We start from the raw sequence: 20,454 nt of genomic DNA, 5'->3' as shown, positions 1-20,454 counted from the left end.
GGGACGTTTGCTGCATGATAGACTCGTACTATGATAAGTGGAGAGTTGTGTGCCTAGCTGTCCTATCTGTGGAGGACATCGAGGACATCTACCTATTCGGCTTTATGATAACAGGTCTTCTGCTAATTGGCTTGAGCATTGCCCTTGTGTATCAGAAAATTGGCAAGACGCCGGCAGCACTTCAAGGAGCCCCGAAGCTGCCTGTCATGATATTTGAGTTGAGCTGAGCAATGGGATATTTGAGTTGAGCTGAGCAATGGGAGCTCAGACTGTCGCGATCACGGAGCTAAATCAAGCGAGCTGGACAGCATCTTGGAGAGACTCACTGCCCTGCAAGATCGCAAGTTGGACGTCATCTTGGAGAGACTCATTGCCCTGCAAGGCACTTTGTTGAGGGCCAGAATGGACACAAGAGAGGAATAATCCCTCGCTCTAAAAAAACAAGAATCGAATCCGACAACATTTCCTCCGGAAGACACAATGTTGAGAGAAAAGCTCCCCACCCCTTCACCTGTCGTTGTGTCTCCAGGCTATGGGGCCATGATCAAAGACGTCTCCATAGCAACTTGCTGTGTTATCGCATTGTCACTCATGCGGACTGAGATAACGTGACCTGGCACACGATCTGAAAGATCCTTCAGGCTCCTTACTCTCACACAAACACATGGACTCTCTTCTCTTACATAAATACACATACAGGTACACACCCCTCTCTGCATACACCCGCCTTCACACCCAAACCCCCTTCCCTCCCGCACTGACTGGGCTCTTCTCTTTTTTCCTCCTTCCATGCTGTATGCCTCCCTGAAGACATGACATGGAAGTGTTTTTTATGCCTGCATGATCTCTGTCCACTGGTTGAAAACACAGTACATCAGTACACTTGATCTCTGTAGTTATGTGATCAAGTCGGGTATGATTGATTTCTCAAAATTATTTCATCCCGATTGCCAGCCATTTATTGAAAACACAACATGAATTCATCTTCATAACATTACTAAGCATTATGAATAATAATGTTACGTCACAAACAATCCTATCCTGGTGGAGACCTGTGCCCCGGGGGGCACTTTTACTGTCAAACCCATTCTGGGTGGGAACCCCTATTGGTATCTTACCCCCTCAGGCCGGGCACCCATATTTGGGTTCTGTACAGTATGTACAGTATTCAAAAATGTAAAATTTTTGATGCTACTATATCAATATTTGAAGTTTTTCAGAAACCTTAGGTCAGGATTTAGAGGCGTTTTTAGAATCGGCCTTAGGCCTAAATGGGTTAAATGTTGGAAACAAGCCATAGTGCTTTATTGGGTTTTAAATCCTCTTAAAAGACCTTGTATTGAACTGAATTTTTATTATTGTTATTTTTGGCCTACTGTTAAAGTATTCAATAAATCAAAAAACAAGTGAAAGTTGTTTGGTCAAATTTGTACTCGAGCACCTGATTGGCTGAAATTGACAACCCACTGTTTTCTGTTTAGAGCTGCTGAGACTCTTGAACAAACACTCAACAATGGTTACCATCCAGAATATAATGCTTTCAATCAACAAACCTTTTGTTTTAAGCAAAACATATCACTTATCCTACCTTTAATTGGCTTAAATATCCTTTACTACTGTATACTGTACAAGAAATGTCAGTTAGCGTGCTCCTTTTAGAAAAAGCTGAAAGTAAGATGCAGTCAACAAAGATCAAGCTGTCGGCTTTGGAACGGTAGTGAATTGCTGCATAAAATGTCACATCTAAATCCATTCATCCTCTCTCCGAATTTGTTTCTAAGCATCGATCAACACAGCTAGCTGACCCTGGATTTGGTCGGATTCATTCCAGTCTGTTTAGAGGCTGAGCTGCCTGCTGGTGTCTTTGACTTACCGCAGAGACTCACAAACACTCACAGACACTCACAGACAACATTCTCCTGAAAAGCTGAAGGTTAACGGATTTGCTCGGCGCCACAGACAGCTGACAGAGAGCATCACATCATTATGACAGTACAATCCTCACAGGCTGGCAGGGTCTGCCACACCAACGTTTCACTGCACAACACTTGGATGAGAACGTGACACATAAAACCACTTGAATCTTATATTATGAATTATAGTTTGTCGCCTTTTTTTTGTTTTTAGGCCAATGTAGATGTCTACACAATACACGACAGTTAACCCATTCTGACCGGGCACCCATTTTGGTGTTGGCATCATGTTATGCTTTAGCTATTGAAAAATAGCAGATCTACAAGCTCATATCGCGCCACCGAGTGGCGCGCTACGAGCTTGTAGGTCTGCTATTTTTGAAAAATTCGAAGAACGACTGACATTTTTTAGAATCTGATCTCAGGTCAGAATGGTTTAATCAGACCAGTGTGTGTCCCGTGGAAACCTCGTATGAATCTGATCTCAGGTCAGAATGGGTTAATTAAACTTCATCCCCTGTGAAACAAATGTTTATCATCAAAAGATGAAGAGAATACGACAGCAAAAACGTACCCTCCTTTATGTATATCGGCCGATGGAGGCCTCTTATTGGCTGTCCCTGCATCCTGGTGGGGTTTCCTGTCCAATGACAGCGGAGCATCTCGTACTGGCAGACCCAGCACCAGGGTCTCCTTGGTAACAGAAAGGGTCTCGTCCGTCCGGCCCAAGTGCTGCTTGGCATAGTCGAACCCCTGGACAGGCTGCGGAGAAAAACACAACATAGTCGAACCCCTGGACACTAGGCTGCAGGGAAAAACACAACATAGTCGAACCCCTGGACACTAGGCTGCGGGGAAAAACACAACATAGTCGAACCCCTGGACACTAGGCTGCAGGGAGAAACACAACATAGTCGAACCCCTGGACACTAGGCTGCGGGGAAAAACACAACATAGTCGAACCCCTGGACACTAGGCTGCAGGGAAAAACACAACATAGTCGAACCCCTGGACACTAGGCTGCGGGGAAAAACACAACATAGTCGAACCCCTGGACACTAGGCTGCAGGGAAAAACACAACATAGTCGAACCCCTGGACACTAGGCTGCAGGGAAAAACACAACATAGTCGAACCTCTGGACACTAGGCTGCAGGGAAAAACACAACATAGTCGAACCCCTGGACACTAGGCTGCCGGGAAAAACACAACATAGTCGAACCTCTGGACACTAGGCTGCAGGGAAAAACACAACATAGTCGAACCCCTGGACACTAGGCTGCAGGGAAAAACACAACATAGTCGAACCTCTGGACACTAGGCTGCAGGGAAAAACACAACATAGTCGAACCCCTGGACACTAGGCTGCCGGGAAAAACACAACATAGTCGAACCTCTGGACACTAGGCTGCAGGGAAAAACACAACATAGTCGAACCCCTGGACACTAGGCTGCAGGGAAAAACACAATATAGTCGAACCCCTGGACACTAGGCTGCGGGGAAAAACACAACATAGTCGAACCCCTGGACACTAGGCTGCCGGGAAAAACACAACATAGTCGAACCTCTGGACACTAGGCTGCAGGGAAAAACACAACATAGTCGAACCCCTGGACACTAGGCTGCAGGGAAAAACACAACATAGTCGAACCTCTGGACACTAGGCTGCAGGGAAAAACACAACATAGTCGAACCTCTGGACACTAGGCTGCAGGGAAAAACACAACATAGTCGAACCCCTGGACACTAGGCTGCCGGGAAAAACACAACATAGTCGAACCTCTGGACACTAGGCTGCAGGGAAAAACACAACATAGTCGAACCCCTGGACACTAGGCTGCAGGGAAAAACACAACATAGTCGAACCCCTGGACACTAGGCTGCGGGGAAAAACACAACATAGTCGAACCCCTGGACACTAGGCTGCAGGGAAAAACACAACATAGTCGAACCTCTGGACACTAGGCTGCGGGGAAAAACACAACATAGTCGAACCCCTGGACACTAGGCTGCGGGGAAAAACACAACATAGTCGAACCCCTGGACACTAGGCTGCAGGGAAAAACACAACATAGTCGAACCTCTGGACACTAGGCTGCAGGGAAAAACACAACATAGTCGAACCCCTGGACACTAGGCTGCAGGGAAAAACACAATATAGTCGAACCCCTGGACACTAGGCTGCGGGGAAAAACACAACATAGTCGAACCCCTGGACACTAGGCTGCAGGGAGAAACACAACATAGTCGAACCCCTGGACACTAGGCTGCAGGGAAAAACACAACATAGTCGAACCCCTGGACACTAGGCTGCGGGGAAAAACACAACATAGTCGAACCCCTGGACACTAGGCTGCGGGGAAAAACACAACATAGTCGAACCCCTGGACAGGCTGCAGGGAAAAACACAACAAAACCTTTCTGGACAGGCTGCAGGGAAAAACCTTTAGAGTATATATGAATAGAGACGGCACCGGATTTCTCCTCCCATCCACTTGCATTAAGTTGCTCAAAAGCGCATGAGGCGATTTCACTCCTCCTTCCGGGTATAGGAACAGAGTGCATTCTGGGATGGATTGGACCAAACTCATGACCACTGACTATCATTGCACTGAAACAGCGTTCACGTGTCATCGTGAACGTGCACAATGATAGTCAACGGACCAGCGCGTTCATGTGTTTTGGACCCAGCGCTGCAATACCAAATTCGGCCACTATGTCCATTTCGCCTCAGGGTTTCCTCCGGGTGCAGTCTCTATTCATATTATACTCCCAAGGGAAAAACACACCTTCTGAGGTCAGTCCAATATTTTTCTGGTCTGGTCTTTTGTCTGAAAATTATCCAATTGAATAACCCAAAAATTAACTGAGGCTGACCTTTTTTCCCTCTTTTCTTTTTTCAACTAGCAGAACTTTGTAAAGCCCATCACACACAGTCTGTGACCGCCGCGCGTCAAAACAGCCGCCTCCATTATTTTCAATTAACCTATCGCACACCGGCTCCGTCCGCCGCGTCGCCTGGCGCGCCGATAGAACCAGTTCTATTTTTCAGGCGGCGCCGCGCGGCAAAGCGCCGCGTCGGACGGAGCCAGTGTGTGTTGGGCTTAACATAACATTGAACAATGAAACAGCTGCTGCTGCTACAGAACAAAGATAATTGTTATTGAGTTACAATGAGGCAAGATGAAGCTTTTTCAGGAAACGGGCTGAATGTTTTTGCAGAACACAGGCTAAATATTGATATGACAGCACCATAAAAATGTATTATTATGAGGAAAGATCTTTATGCTGTACATGAATGTGATCACATGGACTAAGAAAAATGAATCTGAGGTACAGTAGGCCAGGGGTTCTCAATTATTATTATTTTTGCAACTGAATGGCTGGAAAATGGAAATTAAGAGTTTACATAGTACACATAGTACATGCATACACGTTCTTTAATGATTATATCTGGTTTCAGTATACATTTATGATATATTTTCCCTATTATTATTATTGGAGTCAATTTGTATTGGGGTGGGGCGGGGAGGGGAGGGGGTCACGAGACATGGCCAAAGCATTTCCGGGGGTCCCCACGCAGCCAAAAACGTTGAGAACCCCTGCAGTAGGCGAGGGAAAATACAAAACAATTGAACAAGAAATGACACGGTATGATGGCGGCTGAGCTTTGACTCATGTGAACTAGAAATGCAACTGAGATGATGAGGGGTGAAGTCTGCTGCAGGATGGGTTTTCTATGACACACGGGTTACACACACCACGTTACACACAACAGTGGGTCGGGAACCATTTTGGGTCACGGACCAATTTCTATGAGTCACGACTGGAGGTAAAATCTCATTTTCAATGGTTTTAAAACAAATAAAAAAAGAGAATTACACAATTATTAAGTAGTGAAAATGCTTGTAGATGTGCTATTTTCACTAGTTTGGGTCCCGGGCAAATGAATAATCTCTCCTTCGGGTCTCGACCTTGAAAGTTTGGCAACTACTGAACCACACAGTATAAGCTCACCACCCCAGTAATAATATGAGAGTTTCCATGATATGAAGTTGATATCCTGTGGCATAAATACTGTCCTAAAAACACTGTTGACTTTAGGCTCTGTGTGTGTGCGTGTGCGTGTGTGTGTGTGTGTGTGTGTGTGTGTGTGTGTGTGTGTGTGTGTGTGTGTGTGTGTGTGTGTGCGTGCGTGCGTGCGTGCGTGCATGTGTACATGGGCAGTGTAATGTCTGTGTCCTTCTCTCTCAGTCCTCATTCAAACTACTGTAGTATTCTCTCATATAAGCACAATTTGACACAATAACAGATTTCGAAGTGAACTGGGGAAATTAGTTTAAAGTATACTTGGTGACCACACTGCCGTGTGACAAAATACATAAATATTGGCGTAACCACTTAAAACCCTTATTATACTACTTTGTTGACTGGGGTCCCCCAGGGTTTTATACTTATATCAAATAGCTTCGTATTTTGGACCAATGTGACCGAATTTGTCATTGTGATTTATTTATTTTTCATTCCATATGAAAGCAGAAAATCATTATACAAAATAATGAGATATTGGTTAATTGGATGGAGTGAATAGTTTTGAAACTATATACTTTATAGAGCCTCAAGTGGAGTAATCACCATTTGAATGGCAAACACATTCCTAGATATCTGCCATCTATCCCGTCATGCTTTGGAGGGTTTGCATTTCTTCATTTACCACAATTTTGCAAAAATAATTATGGCACTGAAAGTGTTAGCAATGCTGGCGATGGCTAGTCTATTTTTATGTTTAAGCTTTTTCTTTTACGTGTCGAGACATCTTTTTTTACTTTACTGAACAATGACTCCTCACGAAAATATGACTGCGCCTCTGACAGAATTGGGCACAAATGTTCACCCCAGAATAGGACTTTGACTGAGAAAGGAAAGAGGCCGCACGCAACATGAAGAAGGCATTCCCTGAAGAAGGCAACTTGTTGCCAAACCGTTGGGAAAATAAAATTTTGATGGCATCGTGACTACGAGCTGTGCGGCCTCTTTCCTTTCTCAGTCAAAGTTGTATCTCCTGTTGTCAGCATCTCCCCACTACTGGTGTGCGCTCCTACCTTTTTGTTTGTTCGATCACCCCAGAATAGGGATAGACACTATAGGGTTAGGGTTAACGTGGTTAAAGAGAATATAAAATCAGCGCGGGAAACGTCATTGCTATCGCATACTGAACCGAGGCATATCCCGGAGACAGAAAACCCTTCCACAATCTCAGTACCATCACAGACTGCCCTGGATGAACTACAAGTAGAAAGGTTTACATCTACCGTACATCTACGTCTGCATGACACAGTGCAGCTCAGCAGTGAAAGTACAGATAAGGGTAATTGGATGACCTCGTCAGATTTTCTTACTTTATTATTTTTAATCATTCTCCAAACACAGAACTTGGTATAATGGGAGGTCTGAGGTTTTTGGCATGAAGCGACAGAAAATTAAACAGGCTGGATAGAGGATACGTTTACTTTTTTAGCAAAGACACTCCAGGGCTTCAGCACTTTCTTTGTATTGCTAAATGCCCTCCCATTTATGTAAACTAGATAGAGAGAGGGAGAGGGAGAGGGAGAGGGAGAGGGAGAGGGAGAGGGAGAGGGAGAGAGAGAGAGAGAGAGAGAGAGAGAGAGAGATGGGGGGAGAGAGAGAGAGAGAGTTATTAAAAAAAACCCAGATATTTTCCCTTCATCTATACCTATACTTCTGGTGGCTGTATAAAGGCATTTCTGAAGCATTCCATATACAGTAGCACGGCTGTAATCTCAGAGTGCATGTAAGGATACTAGGCAGTGTGGGCAGACTGCTGAATCTATAATGTGACACACCAGCCCAGGACCGGCCCAGCCACAGGATCCATCACACAAGGCTTTTATAGCTATAGGTCAGCGGAAGATAAATTGACATGTGCGCTCCTGCTGTCACACACACACACACGCATGCACGCATGCACGGACACACTACACACACACGTATGCACGACAGATTTCAGTTACTTGTTCATAATGTTTTGCTTTTCCTCGAACACTAGGAATGTGATTCGGATTGCATTCTTAGGACAGATGCTAGGCTGTTGCGTGTCCTTGTTTCTTTGAAGCACTTAATTGTTTTGTTTGCACTCCACCGTTATGTAAGCTATTTACTCTGCAGTTTTGTTGACTAGGGCTCACACCATTTGCTCTGATTTCACGTGTGTGTGAGTCTCACTGGATAAGAGCGTCTGGTAAACTAAATTGTGCATGAGTGTGTTCGTTGCCTCGACACACACACACACACACACACACACACACACACACACACACACACACACACACACACACACACACACACACACACAGACGCAGGAGGACAAACAGTGGTATTAAAGATACATGCATGGAGAGTGGAACCATGCAGTCACGTGACTGGATTTATGCTATGCACAGGTTGAGTGTGTGTGTGTGTGTGTGTGTGTGTGTGTGTGTGTGTGTGTGTGTGTGTGTGTGTGTGCGTGCGTGCGTGCGTGCGTGCGTCAGACAGACTAATGTATTTTTGCAATATTTTTCCTTGTCCTGTTTGTATTATTTCTTCTGATTCTGAATATGCATTATTCTTATGATTTTGCATCATACTGTATGATGTAATGCTTTGGAAATATAACAATGCTTGTCATGTCAATAAAGCATATTTGAGAGAGAGAGAGAGAGAGCACTTAAAAGCACTGTTCCAAATCTGTCCTGTGGCCCAGTATGGATTAGATGTATAGATTATTGACGGCCGGCAAACATTAAATGTGCCAGCGTGGTTCATTTGAAATGGTAAAGCATACAGTGGCTGGTTCATTTCATAATGGATGTGGATGTGGTCATTCAGTGGACGAGGCTGTGGCTACAGGCTAGATGCTGCTGTGTGAAGATGACAGCACTGAGGGGTATGCAGTGGTGGGAAAAAACTACTCACATGTTTTACTTAACCCATTCTGACCTGAGATCAGATTCATACGAGGTTTCCACTGGACACACACTGGTCTGATTAACCCATTCTGACCCGAGATCAGATTCTGAAAAATGTCAGTCGTTCTTCGATTTTTCAAAAATAGCAGACCTACAAGCTCGTAGCGCGCCACTTGGTGGCGCGCTACGAGCTTGTAGGTCTGCTATTTTTCAATAGATAAAGCATAACAACAATGCAGAAATACTGATACTGGCATCAAAATGTACTTAAAAGTACCATAAGTAAAACAAAAACATGAATTATGTATAGAATGTTTCAATTTCAAGGTTTTAAATGTATAAAACAATCTTTTTGAAAATAGCAGATCTACTAGTACAAGCAAATAATTGTAGTGGAGTAAAAGTATACAATATTTGCCTCTGAGATGTAGTGGAGTAGAATTTGAAATTGGAAAGTATAGAACAAATACCTCAAAATTGTACTCAAGTATCGTATTTAAGTAGCCTGACACTCAGTCAGAATTTTCATTTTGTTTCACATTTATATTTTAAATGGGCTTGGGTAGTGATTCAGGGCTGGAGTCAGGCTAGTATACTTAAATATACTTAGTTACTTTCCACCACTGGACTGGGGGTATGTAACCTTGAATGTTGGCTTTGACGTGTCAACGGTCAAATCTCTCCCTCCCCCCCTCTCTCTCTCTCTCTCTCTCTCTCTCTCTCTCTCTCTCTCTCTCTCTCTCTCTCTCTCTCTCTCTCTCTCTCTCTCTCTCTCTCTCTCTCCTCTCTCTCTCTCTCTCTCTCTCTCTCTCTCTCTCTCTCTCTCTCTCTCTCTCTCTCTCTCTCTCTCTCTCTCTCTCTCTCTCTCTCTCTCTCACACATACGTTTACATTTCCAAAGCAAAAGTGGAAACAAACAATCAAGAATATAAACGTGTAAACAGAGCTGTGTTACATTAACACTTTGAGTAATACTATCTTGTGAAACTACAGTATACAAATAGTGCATTTTCTGTCAGAGAAGGTTGACAGCAGTATTTCAATGTTTTTGCATTAATTTGTATATAAACATTTGCATGATTTTCAAACTCTCCTTGGGGGATTGTAATCCGTGGGAGGTATACTGTATGTCTCTGGCGTGTTGGTACAGTGGGCATACGGTTAGGAAGTGTATAGCTCAGTCTCTACCTCGTTGTGTGTGCAGTGCAGTGCAGTGCTGACATGACATAATCCCATCTAGTGTTTCATTAGCGTGACGGAACGTGACAACATAGTCTACAGCTGAGCCATGTTTGTGCTGCTTGCCGACAGGCAGCGCATGAACACAGTAACACCCCGCATTGAAACAGGGGCCGGCTGTGGTGAGGATACCAAGGAGTGGACAGTGATGTCACTGTTATGCAACACGGAAGTAGTAGGTATATAAACCAGTCACTGACGAATCCTTGGTGTTACTCTTCCTGCGACCAATTAATAGCCCCTGAAACCAAGGGGCCAGCTAGGCACTCCAACGTTGAAGCGCTGGTGGTAAGAGGAAGGACTGCAGGCAGACCCGTGGATTCATGACGAGGAAACCCTGTGCAGCAGCTGAGCTTTAACATTGAGCGCTCGGTTGCACTTCCGCATTTGACCTCCACATTTTGGAGGTCAAATGCGCGCCAGATCAGTCTCTATCCTTTTAAACCAGGCTTTCACCTTCTTCCTCCCCCTTCAGGGGCCCTGATGCATTACACCGGCTGCACTGTCAATATATTCACCACTGACCAGACAACTATTCCACAATCTCCGAATGCTATATAGAGTCTGGAACTACAGCACGACATTTATGTCATTTCAGTTCATAAAAATATATTTTAAAATATATTTTTTTAAATTTCCATTTATGCTAAGCAGCAAGCTACGATACGGTATGCTTAGATGATTTATATTTATTTTAGGATAAATGTGCGCGACTGTAAAGACGAAACGTCTCCACTTCCGCTTTATATTTTAGGCAACAGCCTAGCAATGCGAGACTATACAGTATTGATACTTTTACTTACTGTAAGTAAAAAAAATCGAGTACTCTCACTGGAAGTGACTGCTATAGTACCGTGGCCCGCCGTGCAAATTAAGCTCACTTTGTTTTGACTTCTTGTTTGTGCCATCAAAGTACGTCTTCATCACTCATCTAATTTTAACTCGCAGCAAACAGTCCGCAGCAGCCTCACACAGCACAGCAGATGGACGAGATGTGCTCGGTTCCCCCCATGGCCATATTGATTAAATGCAGCTCGAGCAGGGGGAGAAATGCAGAAGCACTCCACTGAAGTCTGCGTGTTATATCTGTCCCAAGGGCAGTTATATTAAATGCACAGATGCGATGCATAAAGCGCACAGCATCGCACATGTTGCTAAACTGGTTTAGATGGAACCTTTTTACAGCGTGCGGAGGCATGGTGCAGTAAAATATGAACTATCTAGACTCTAGAGAGAGTAATTTAAATCAGTGGTTCTCAAAGTGGGGTCCGGGGAGTGGGGACCTCCAGGGGTCCTTGAGGGAGTTCCAGGGGGTCCCCCAGCTAAATGATAGTTTGTAATCAAATGGGCCCTTATGGTAAATGGTGCATTTTATATAGCGCCTTTTTCCAATTGGGATTGCATTGGGGTTCAGGACACTTTGACGTGTAGACAGGAGGAGCCGGGATTCGAACCGACGACCCATGGATCATTGGACGACCTGCTCTACCTCTTGAGCCACAGTCGCCTTATGGGTCTGTAACTCAGAGAGTGTACAAATGGAACCAAATGGACCCGGTTTGTACACTCAGATTTAAACAAACATTTGATTTTACAATATAAATCGGGGTCCCAGAGATAGAAATGGCATTAAATAAGGGTCCGTAAAAATGAAAATGGTTGAGAATCACTGCTAGAGCTGTAAGAAATATCTTCTCTTAATGTTCCCAGTTCCATCGCCAGCAAATTTAGATTGTAGTTTTAGTCATATAGTCTTTTGAATAGTTTTCATTTAGCTTTAATCACATTTTAGTCGATCTACAAGCTCACAACGCGTTGTGAGTTTGTAGATCGGCTATTTTCAGCATGCAACCAAGTGTAAATCAAAATTTTACTTAAACTGAATCTCTAGTCCACTAGCCCCTTCCTACCATGTTAGTCTAGTTTTTATTTGTCAATATAGTCATTATTTTGAATATAGTCTTATTTTTAGTCATCATACAGTAGCTTCGTTTTCATTGAGTTTCCATTTCGTTTTCGCCAGTGACACAATTGGCCTGAATATAAGACGGAAATGGAAATATCCTAAAAAGAACGGGGTCGTATTAAAATCGGGGATTAGACAGGCACATGCACACACACACACACACACACACACACACACACACACACACACACACACACACACACACACACACACACACACACACACACACACACACACACTGTTCTTTTTCCACAAATGAGTCTTGAAAAAAGCAGGGGGTCGTTTTATAATCAGTCATTTCATATTCGGCAGAATACGGTATAATTGAAAAACATTTGGAAGCATATTATTCAGTAACTCTTCAAACTCAGTTTATCTACATTAGCGGCAAAGTGAGATGGAGTCTATAATTATAGTGTTTAACCACGTAAACCCAGAACCCCCCAGGGGCATATGCTTATTACTTGGCCCCTTCCTTTTTTGTCTTTGCTGAAATTAGGACATCTAGATTAGAAGCTCACAAGCCATGACGTGAGATCTATTTTTGCTGAATGTTTGCCCACAGTATATGATCGCTCTAGGGTTCATGTGGGTAAAGCTTAAACACACATTACAAAGCTAATTTAAACCATTATATTGATTTGAGGCTTAAGGTTGTCTTGCATGACGACTGATAGTTGAGTGGGCTGGGAGCAGTAGGTCATAAACATACACACGCGCACACACAAAGCCTGTGCAGCTTATAACGAACAGTTTAAATGACCTCTCCCAACAATTTTCTTAGTCAGATTGCCACAAGCATGTGTTACAGTACGAAGTCAAATAATAATGTGAAACGAATATTTATCTCCCATGCCACAGCCAGCCTTGTATTGGGACAGGATTTAAATAATAAGACAGAAACAGATGAGGGATGCAGCCTTACTACAGCGCTACTTCATGATTTTAACCCATTCTGACCTGAGATCAGATTCATAACGAGGTTTCCACTGGACACACACTGGTCTGATGAACCCATTCTGACCTGAGATCAGATTCTAAAAAATGTCGTTCTTCGATTTTTCCAAAATAGCAGACCTACAAGCTCGTAGCGCGCCACTCGGTGGCGCGCTATGAGCTTGTAGATCTGCTATTTTTCAATAGCTAAAGCATAACATGATGCTAACACCAAAACGGGTTCCCGTTCAGAATGCGTTAAGAACCCTCGCTTTAAATATTTGATGTCCAGTCTAGGAAAACACAGCACGAGTAACATAATGTTGTTTACATATATGGCTTGGAAAGCAAACATAGGCCGTGCAGCTTGGTAATTGCGCGTCTAAATACCGTACGGGGCGAACACCAGAGCAGAGCGCAGAACATCATACAGAAACACAGCAGCGAAACACACAAGCAAATTGTCCCCGTCGGGGCATAAACCTTGTATCTCCATTTCTTAATCTTTATTATTTAATTTAATACTTTATTAATGCCCACAGATTGTACTTATGTCGTATATGACTGTCACACAGAATAGTGAAAATGATGATCTAAAAACTCACATCGTGTAGAAAAATGCGACGTGTTGTGAGCTTATAGATCTGCTATTTTTGACATACTTGTATAATGACAAAATTTGGATGAACATGTTGACAGTAATTACAGTAAGTCTATCTGCAGGCTTTATTCATATTTAGCCAGTAAAAAGTATTAACAAAAGTATGTGTAAAAAAAAAAGAAAAGAATAACTACAGTGGGTCTTTTTTCATTTCCTGAAAAGTAATGGGTTTGGACATACAAGGTTTCTGCCTGCCTGGCAGTGACGATCCACCATGCAACATAAATGCACCCACACACACGCCATGCACATGAATAAACACGGCTCCAGTGTGTGGGTATGAATGTGAGTCTTGGTCAATATGTTCCATTGGTTCCGTTGCCCAATCAAAATGCCACCCTACCCTATCCATCTCCATCCCTCCCTCCCTCCCACCCCCCCCCCCCTCCATGCTTAGCCCATTCTGACCTGAGATCAGATTCATACGAGGTTTCCACTGGACACACACTGGTCTGATCAACCCATTCTGACCTGAGATCAGATTCTAAAAATGTCAGTCGTTCTTCGGTTTTTCCAAAAATAGCAGACCTACAAGCTCGTAGCGCGCCACTCGGTGGCGCGCTATGAGCTTGTAGATCTGCTATTTTTCAATAGCTAAAGCATAACATAATGCTAACACCAAAATGGGTTCCCGTTCAGAATGGGTTAGCTCTGTTGGCTTATGCCTGTCAAGGGGCTGGAAAACGAGACCAGACCAGACAGAAATAACCGCAAATCGGCTGACACGCTTCACTGCGGCAGCAGGAGCCAAACAAGGGACAGCTTTTGCAGTAATTTTAATGGTCTGTAAGTAAACTGCCTTGTATCTGCTGTCTGTGACCACTGCTCTGAGCTATAGCTTCCCCAGCTGTGATAATCTAGATGGGCAGAATCCAGTGGAGAATGTGATAAAAAAGGATTGCGGTGCAACATAAGGCTTAAAGAAGAGCACACGACTGCGGCCACTGTGGGAGCCGGACGAGACTGGTTTCATGTGATAGGGCTGTAAGGACAGTGGTCCGGGACCACCACCACCAGGGATCACAGTTCCAGGTGGTCCCCATAGCTAAATGATTTAGATTTAGATTAGATCTTTAACTCTTTGTTAGATCCCTTACGGATCCATCTGGTTTCATTTTACGCTCTCAAGAGTTAAATTATTACTGAGACGTTAACTTAACTCTCGTCAAAATGGTGGTCTGTGGTCTCAAATGCAGAATAAATAAATGGGCCTTGATATGAAAAGTGTTGAAAACCACTGCTTTGGGAGACATGGAGGATGGACAGAATGGGCAGGAGTAGGGGAGTTGTTTTAGGTTAACCCATTCTGACCTGAGATCAGATTCATATGAGGTTTCCACTGGACACACACTGGTCTGATTAACCCATTCTGACCTGAGATCAGATTCTAAAAATGTCAGTCGTTCGATTTTTCAAAAATAGCAGACCTACAAGCTCGTAGCGCGCCACTCGGTGGCGCGCTATGAGCTTGTAGATCTGCTATTTTTAAATAGCTAAAGCATAACATGATGCTGAACACCATAATGGGTGCCCGGTCAGAATGGGTTAAAGATGGACCATTCCGATTTTAGTGTTGAGAGCTTATATTCTACCAACATTATACTGTTTTAACTCGTCTTCTTCTTCTTGCATATTGACCCCCACTTCCTATCAATCCCCCACATGGAAGTGAGTCACTGTGTGTAATTATACCTGGTGGTGGCAACTGCCCTCCCTTCGATATGACGTCTAAAAAAAGAGAAAGTCAGAGGCACATGGCGAGTGGAGGGTTAATAGAATAATTGAATATTTTTTGAAATGACTCAATGTAATGGAGGATAAAACGCAGTGCTAGCTACGTAGCTATCTTATAAAAGAGGCTTGTTTTTCTCTGCTGCTGCTGCACTAATTGGACCGGCTGACTCTATACTGTATATATGACATCACAGCAGGCGGTATAAATCTATGCATTATGGACTGATGAACACTCCATTTACAATAAAATATGTAAAAAATGTTATTTCCAGCACACTGAGCCTCATTTCCTCTTGCCCAACTGGTCTTCACTGCATGCATGATTAGCACTCACAATGGCCATTTGGACAAGAGTGAAAACAAACGTCTCCTGCCCACACAGATCTGTCCTGACCTGAACAAAGAACTTCACATGCTAGGCTTAACGTGTGATTTGTAAGACATTCACAACTACGTTATACAGTTAGGTTTGGTAAAGTTGGGCTCTAGGACCTGTGTGTTAGCATTAAAAGGAGGAGGAGGAGACAAAGAAGAAGACATCGATGACTGCAGTCATCTTATTATATTGTTCGGGCTATATTTCAGTGTGAACAAAGCAGGAAAAAGTAGACTAGAAAAAAGTGTTCAGTCTCTGCGAGGTCAGATGCAGGTTATTGTGGGCTGTAAGCCAATCTTATAGCCAATCAGGATGGAATATGAAAAAGACAGTGTACCGATTTCTACAAAATCTGTAGGAGTAGTGTCCAAAAATGGGTTTCTGCTGGCAAATTGTTATGTCATATATGGGATTTGTGGACTGTTACATCACAGTCCGCAGACAAATCAGAGCACTTGTTTGAGCCTAATTATTCAGAAATCCCCAGACCACAGAAAATCTACTGAATGTACTGTACAAAATGTCACCAGACCTTTTAAACATGACATGGTCTTACCTTGGAGCGAGCTTTGAAGCTCCTGAAGGCGCTGGTTTTGAAGATGACCCGGTTCCGCTTACACAAGATGAAGGCAACCATGGCGATGACCACCAGCAGTAAGACAACAGGAGTGAGCACTGCCATGATCCACAAGTTGCTGGGGGGCGTCTTTACCACCGCTGCGCGCACACACACACACACACACACACACACACACACACACACACACACACACACACACACACACACACACACACACACACACACACACACACACACACACACACACACACACACACACACGCACACGCACACGCACACACGCACACAAACACACACACACACACACACACACACACACACACACACACACACACACACAATTAATTAGAATCATTATAAACCGTTTAGCCACAAGTGACAATCATTATAAAACCGTTTAGCCACAAGTGACAATGTTTACACAGTCACAGAGAGGCAGGCAGAGAACGAGTTGACATACAGTACAGTACGGTAATAACTCACCTGTTGTAGACGGGCTGTTTACCTTTTTATAACATGTTTGACTTAGTTAAACTGTTCTTGAAAACAGGGCTTATTTAATCTCTCCGCACAACAAGTTTGGATGAAATTTCAAGAGATATCACCCACGACATTCTCTCGAAAACAATATTCATATTTCTATAGAGCACCGAAGTCGCTCATCAACTAGGCTCATCATGTTATTCTCGCTCATCCTGGAGAATAACATTGGGTGATCTTAATATCGTTTACTATAAGCGTTGTGGTCCAAAAATAAACAAGCTGTCTCGGCGTTATTGTCAGGGAGGTGTCTCTGTATCGTTTGCAACAGTCAGTCACTCATATATGATACAGTCTGCTTCTAGCGAAAATCTAACTAATTCAGCAGCAGTAACATTAGCGTTTTCTCTCAGTCAGTTGATTCTTCATATCCATATGAGTGAAGCGGCCGGGGTGACATGTTTATTTTTCAAACACAGTTGTTATATGAGGCGATCTAAAATCGCCTCAATGGGGATTTCAATGCAACTAAACAAATACATGAACCTGGGGACTGACGCCCTCTACTGAAAGTGACGTCAGACTTCGGTGCTCTATGGTTGAGGTAATGTGCTGACTTTCACCAAATAAATGAAATTACAATATTGAACCGAACATCTATCAAAACATTATTGCGTTTCTGCATCTCAATGAGCATTGAGACGCATTGCATTTATGAGGACTGCACGAAATGCAAGACGCATTATGGAAATTCATGGAGATTTATGTAAAATCCCAAATGCTGTGTGGAGAATGCCACAGTAAGCCAAGTCCGTTACACTTGAGTTCAGCATGTAAAACCATTGTATGAGTCCGTTTTAACCTCTGATGAATGAATTTGCGTCATGGTCTGGTTCTGGTTCAGGGCATTACGCTTCAATATATAAAACATTATTTGAAGGAAGTTAATTAGCGCATAAACAAAGGATCTGAGAGCTGGAGAGTGGTCAAGACAGACACAAGGAAAATAGAAGTGTTCCATAACAAATGACTCAGACGTATATGTCAGATCTTTTGGCCGAAATAAAATATCAAACAATAAACTGTACAAACAAACAGGGAGCCGGAGCATTACCAAGGACATTACACACAGACGCCTGAGTGAGATGGCTAGGACATGTACTGAGGATGGAGCAGGGTACTGCACCACAAAGGTGGCCTTAAGATGGACACCACCAGGAAAAAAGAAAACCTGGGAGGCCCAAGACCACCTGGCGCAGAACTGTGACACAGGAGCTGGAACAGATTAATCTGTCCTGGGGAGGAGAGGCGCACCATGCTGCCAGGGATCGAATGAAATGGAGAGCGCTCATTGAAGCCTTATGTCCCATTGGGGACAAAGAGGAGTGAGTAAGTAAGTAATTAGCGCATATGCAGTGGTTGGAGGTGGTCTCGCTACTTGTTGTGCACGCAGGTCGACCCATAGCCATGGGCCAGCAGCTTCACCAGCAATTAGCACAGTTTCGAGTGGGTAGGTCAACACACAAAAGAAAAGACAAAAGAATAAATAATAGAACATTGCAGTAGCTCCTCTGTCTCTCTCTCGTATTTCTATATTGCAGTATTGATACATTTACTTTCCACCACTGCCTATAATCGATCTGAGCTTATGTTCAATGTGCTTAATGTTATCAAGTTATGAGCTGTGCCTGTCTCCATACTGTATCTTCTTTGTCTTTTGATATTTAGACTAGAAATGTGTAAGATGCAGAATGCAGGTTTTCATAGTAAACTGCGACCTACAGTCGCAATAAGGGTATTATTTTTTTTATAATGGTTCACTGTTAATTAAGATGTGAAGGATGTCTGTGAGTATGTGGGCCATCAGTTACACATCGGTAATGGAGAAATTATGGAGAAATGATTCTGTCAGGGAATCAGTTCAGAGATAATATTTGAATATGCAGTGCGTCTGAGGACGACGTAGAGAGAGTGCGGTTAAAGTGAAACGGTGAAAGTGTGTGTGGTTTCTGTTACACCCACACACATACACAACTGAACCGTCTAAAGCCGTTGTGAAGCTGCCAAGCTGGTGCTGACGATGCTCGTGTCCCTGGCGTGTCCATGACCTTCATCTACGTACTGTCGGATGGGCAGCGGTGATGATAATGTGGGGCTTACATAACCAGACACGGTCCATCGCCAAGTGTTTCTAGATGTGAGGCAACAGCTCTAGCGAGTGCCCAGCGCCGTCCGTGCCCCCAAAATCAAACAGATTTGTAACATATCGTTTTCTTAACCCATTCTGAACGGGAACCCATTGTGGTGAACCCATCATGTTATGCTTTAGCTATTGAAAAATAGCAGATCTACAAGCTCATAGCGCGCCACCGAGTGGCGCGCTATGAGCTTGTAGGTCTGCTATTTTTGAAAAATCGAAGAACGACTGACATTTTTAGAATCTGATCTCAGGTCAGAATGGGTTAATCAGACCAGTGTGTGTCCAGTGGAAACCTCGTATGAATCTGATCTCAGGTCAGAATGGGTTAAACATGCCACATTTGTGAGACACTATAAAGCCTGATTAATACTCTATATTGCATGACCGGATGTCGCTTATATTAAATAATACAATCTACTTGCTTTTAGACGGGCTATTTTCGGCACACGACGGTGAAGTGTAAAGTAAACGCTGCGGCGGCTTACGTTCGGCTTGCACTTGTACGAAGTAGCCCAGGGTCAGCGCCATGGTCTGCGAGTCCAGGGTGCTCAGGGTCTTGGCCGCCGTGGTGCCGGTGATGGGCGACCCGTTCAGCTGGGTGTAGTAGGTCATCTCCGCCGGGTTCTTGGGCCCGGGCAGCCTCCGCATGCTCACCATCTAGAGGAAAGGGGACGGACAGTAGCATAATGAAATAGATATAGAGATCTAGAGGAAACGGACAGTAGCAGAATGAAATAGATATATCTCTCTGGTTCTTTTATTTCAATGCATTAACCCATTCTGAACGGGAACCCATTTTGGTGTTAGCATCATGTTATGCTTTAGCTATTGAAAAATAGCAGATCTACAAGCTCATAGCGCGCCACCGAGTGGCGCGCTACGAGCTTGTAGGTCTGCTATTTTTGAAAAGTCGAAGAACGACTGACATTTTTTAGAATCTGATCTCAGGTCAGAATGGGGTTAATCAGACCAGTGTGTGTCCAGGGGAAACCTCGTATGAATCTGATCCCAGGTCAGAATGGGTTAATGTTGAACGTTTATTTTCATCCCCAGTTTTATATGCATTATTAGGCAATGAACAAAACCCTCATTTGACATGATCGCTTTCTAAAGATGGAGTGCAGCGACCCCCCCCCCCCCCGCCTTGAATAAGATGCTATGATTATACTAGTAGGAGGAAGATTAAAATAGAAGAGGAAATATGTACAGAAAGTCTTAAAACATTTTCTTCACCTTAGCACTGACTGCACCCACCTGAACTTAAGCCATGATCATAATGGCGGAGGGGTTAGGTTAGGGTTATGATGTCAGTTAGCTAGGACCCCCAAATCACACCTTGGAAAGCATGAGTGTCTATTTCAAACAAAGTGTTTTTTGACTGGGGGGGGGGGGGGGGGGGTCA

General features: G+C 43.7%; 1 protein-coding gene across 1 annotated transcript in view; it reads right to left on the bottom strand.

Moving 5' to 3' along the window:
* The window catches only part of kiaa1549la (KIAA1549-like a), a gene marked incomplete at its 5' end in the record, with an annotated part of 117,599 nt that overhangs the window by 27,773 nt on the left and 69,372 nt on the right, over positions 1-20,454 (bottom strand). Inside the window, 4 exons of the mRNA XM_080762257.1 lie at positions 2,488-2,675; positions 15,375-15,410; positions 16,349-16,509; positions 19,538-19,709. Coding sequence (XP_080618383.1) covers positions 2,488-2,675; positions 15,375-15,410; positions 16,349-16,509; positions 19,538-19,709 — 557 coding nt within the window. The remainder of the gene's footprint in view (positions 1-2,487; positions 2,676-15,374; positions 15,411-16,348; positions 16,510-19,537; positions 19,710-20,454) is intronic.

This window comes from Protomyctophum bolini (genome assembly GCF_963924005.1).
Source record: "Protomyctophum bolini genome assembly, chromosome: 4".
Classification (NCBI taxonomy): domain Eukaryota; kingdom Metazoa; phylum Chordata; class Actinopteri; order Myctophiformes; family Myctophidae; genus Protomyctophum; species Protomyctophum bolini.
This window is presented reverse-complemented; position numbering and strand designations above follow the sequence as displayed.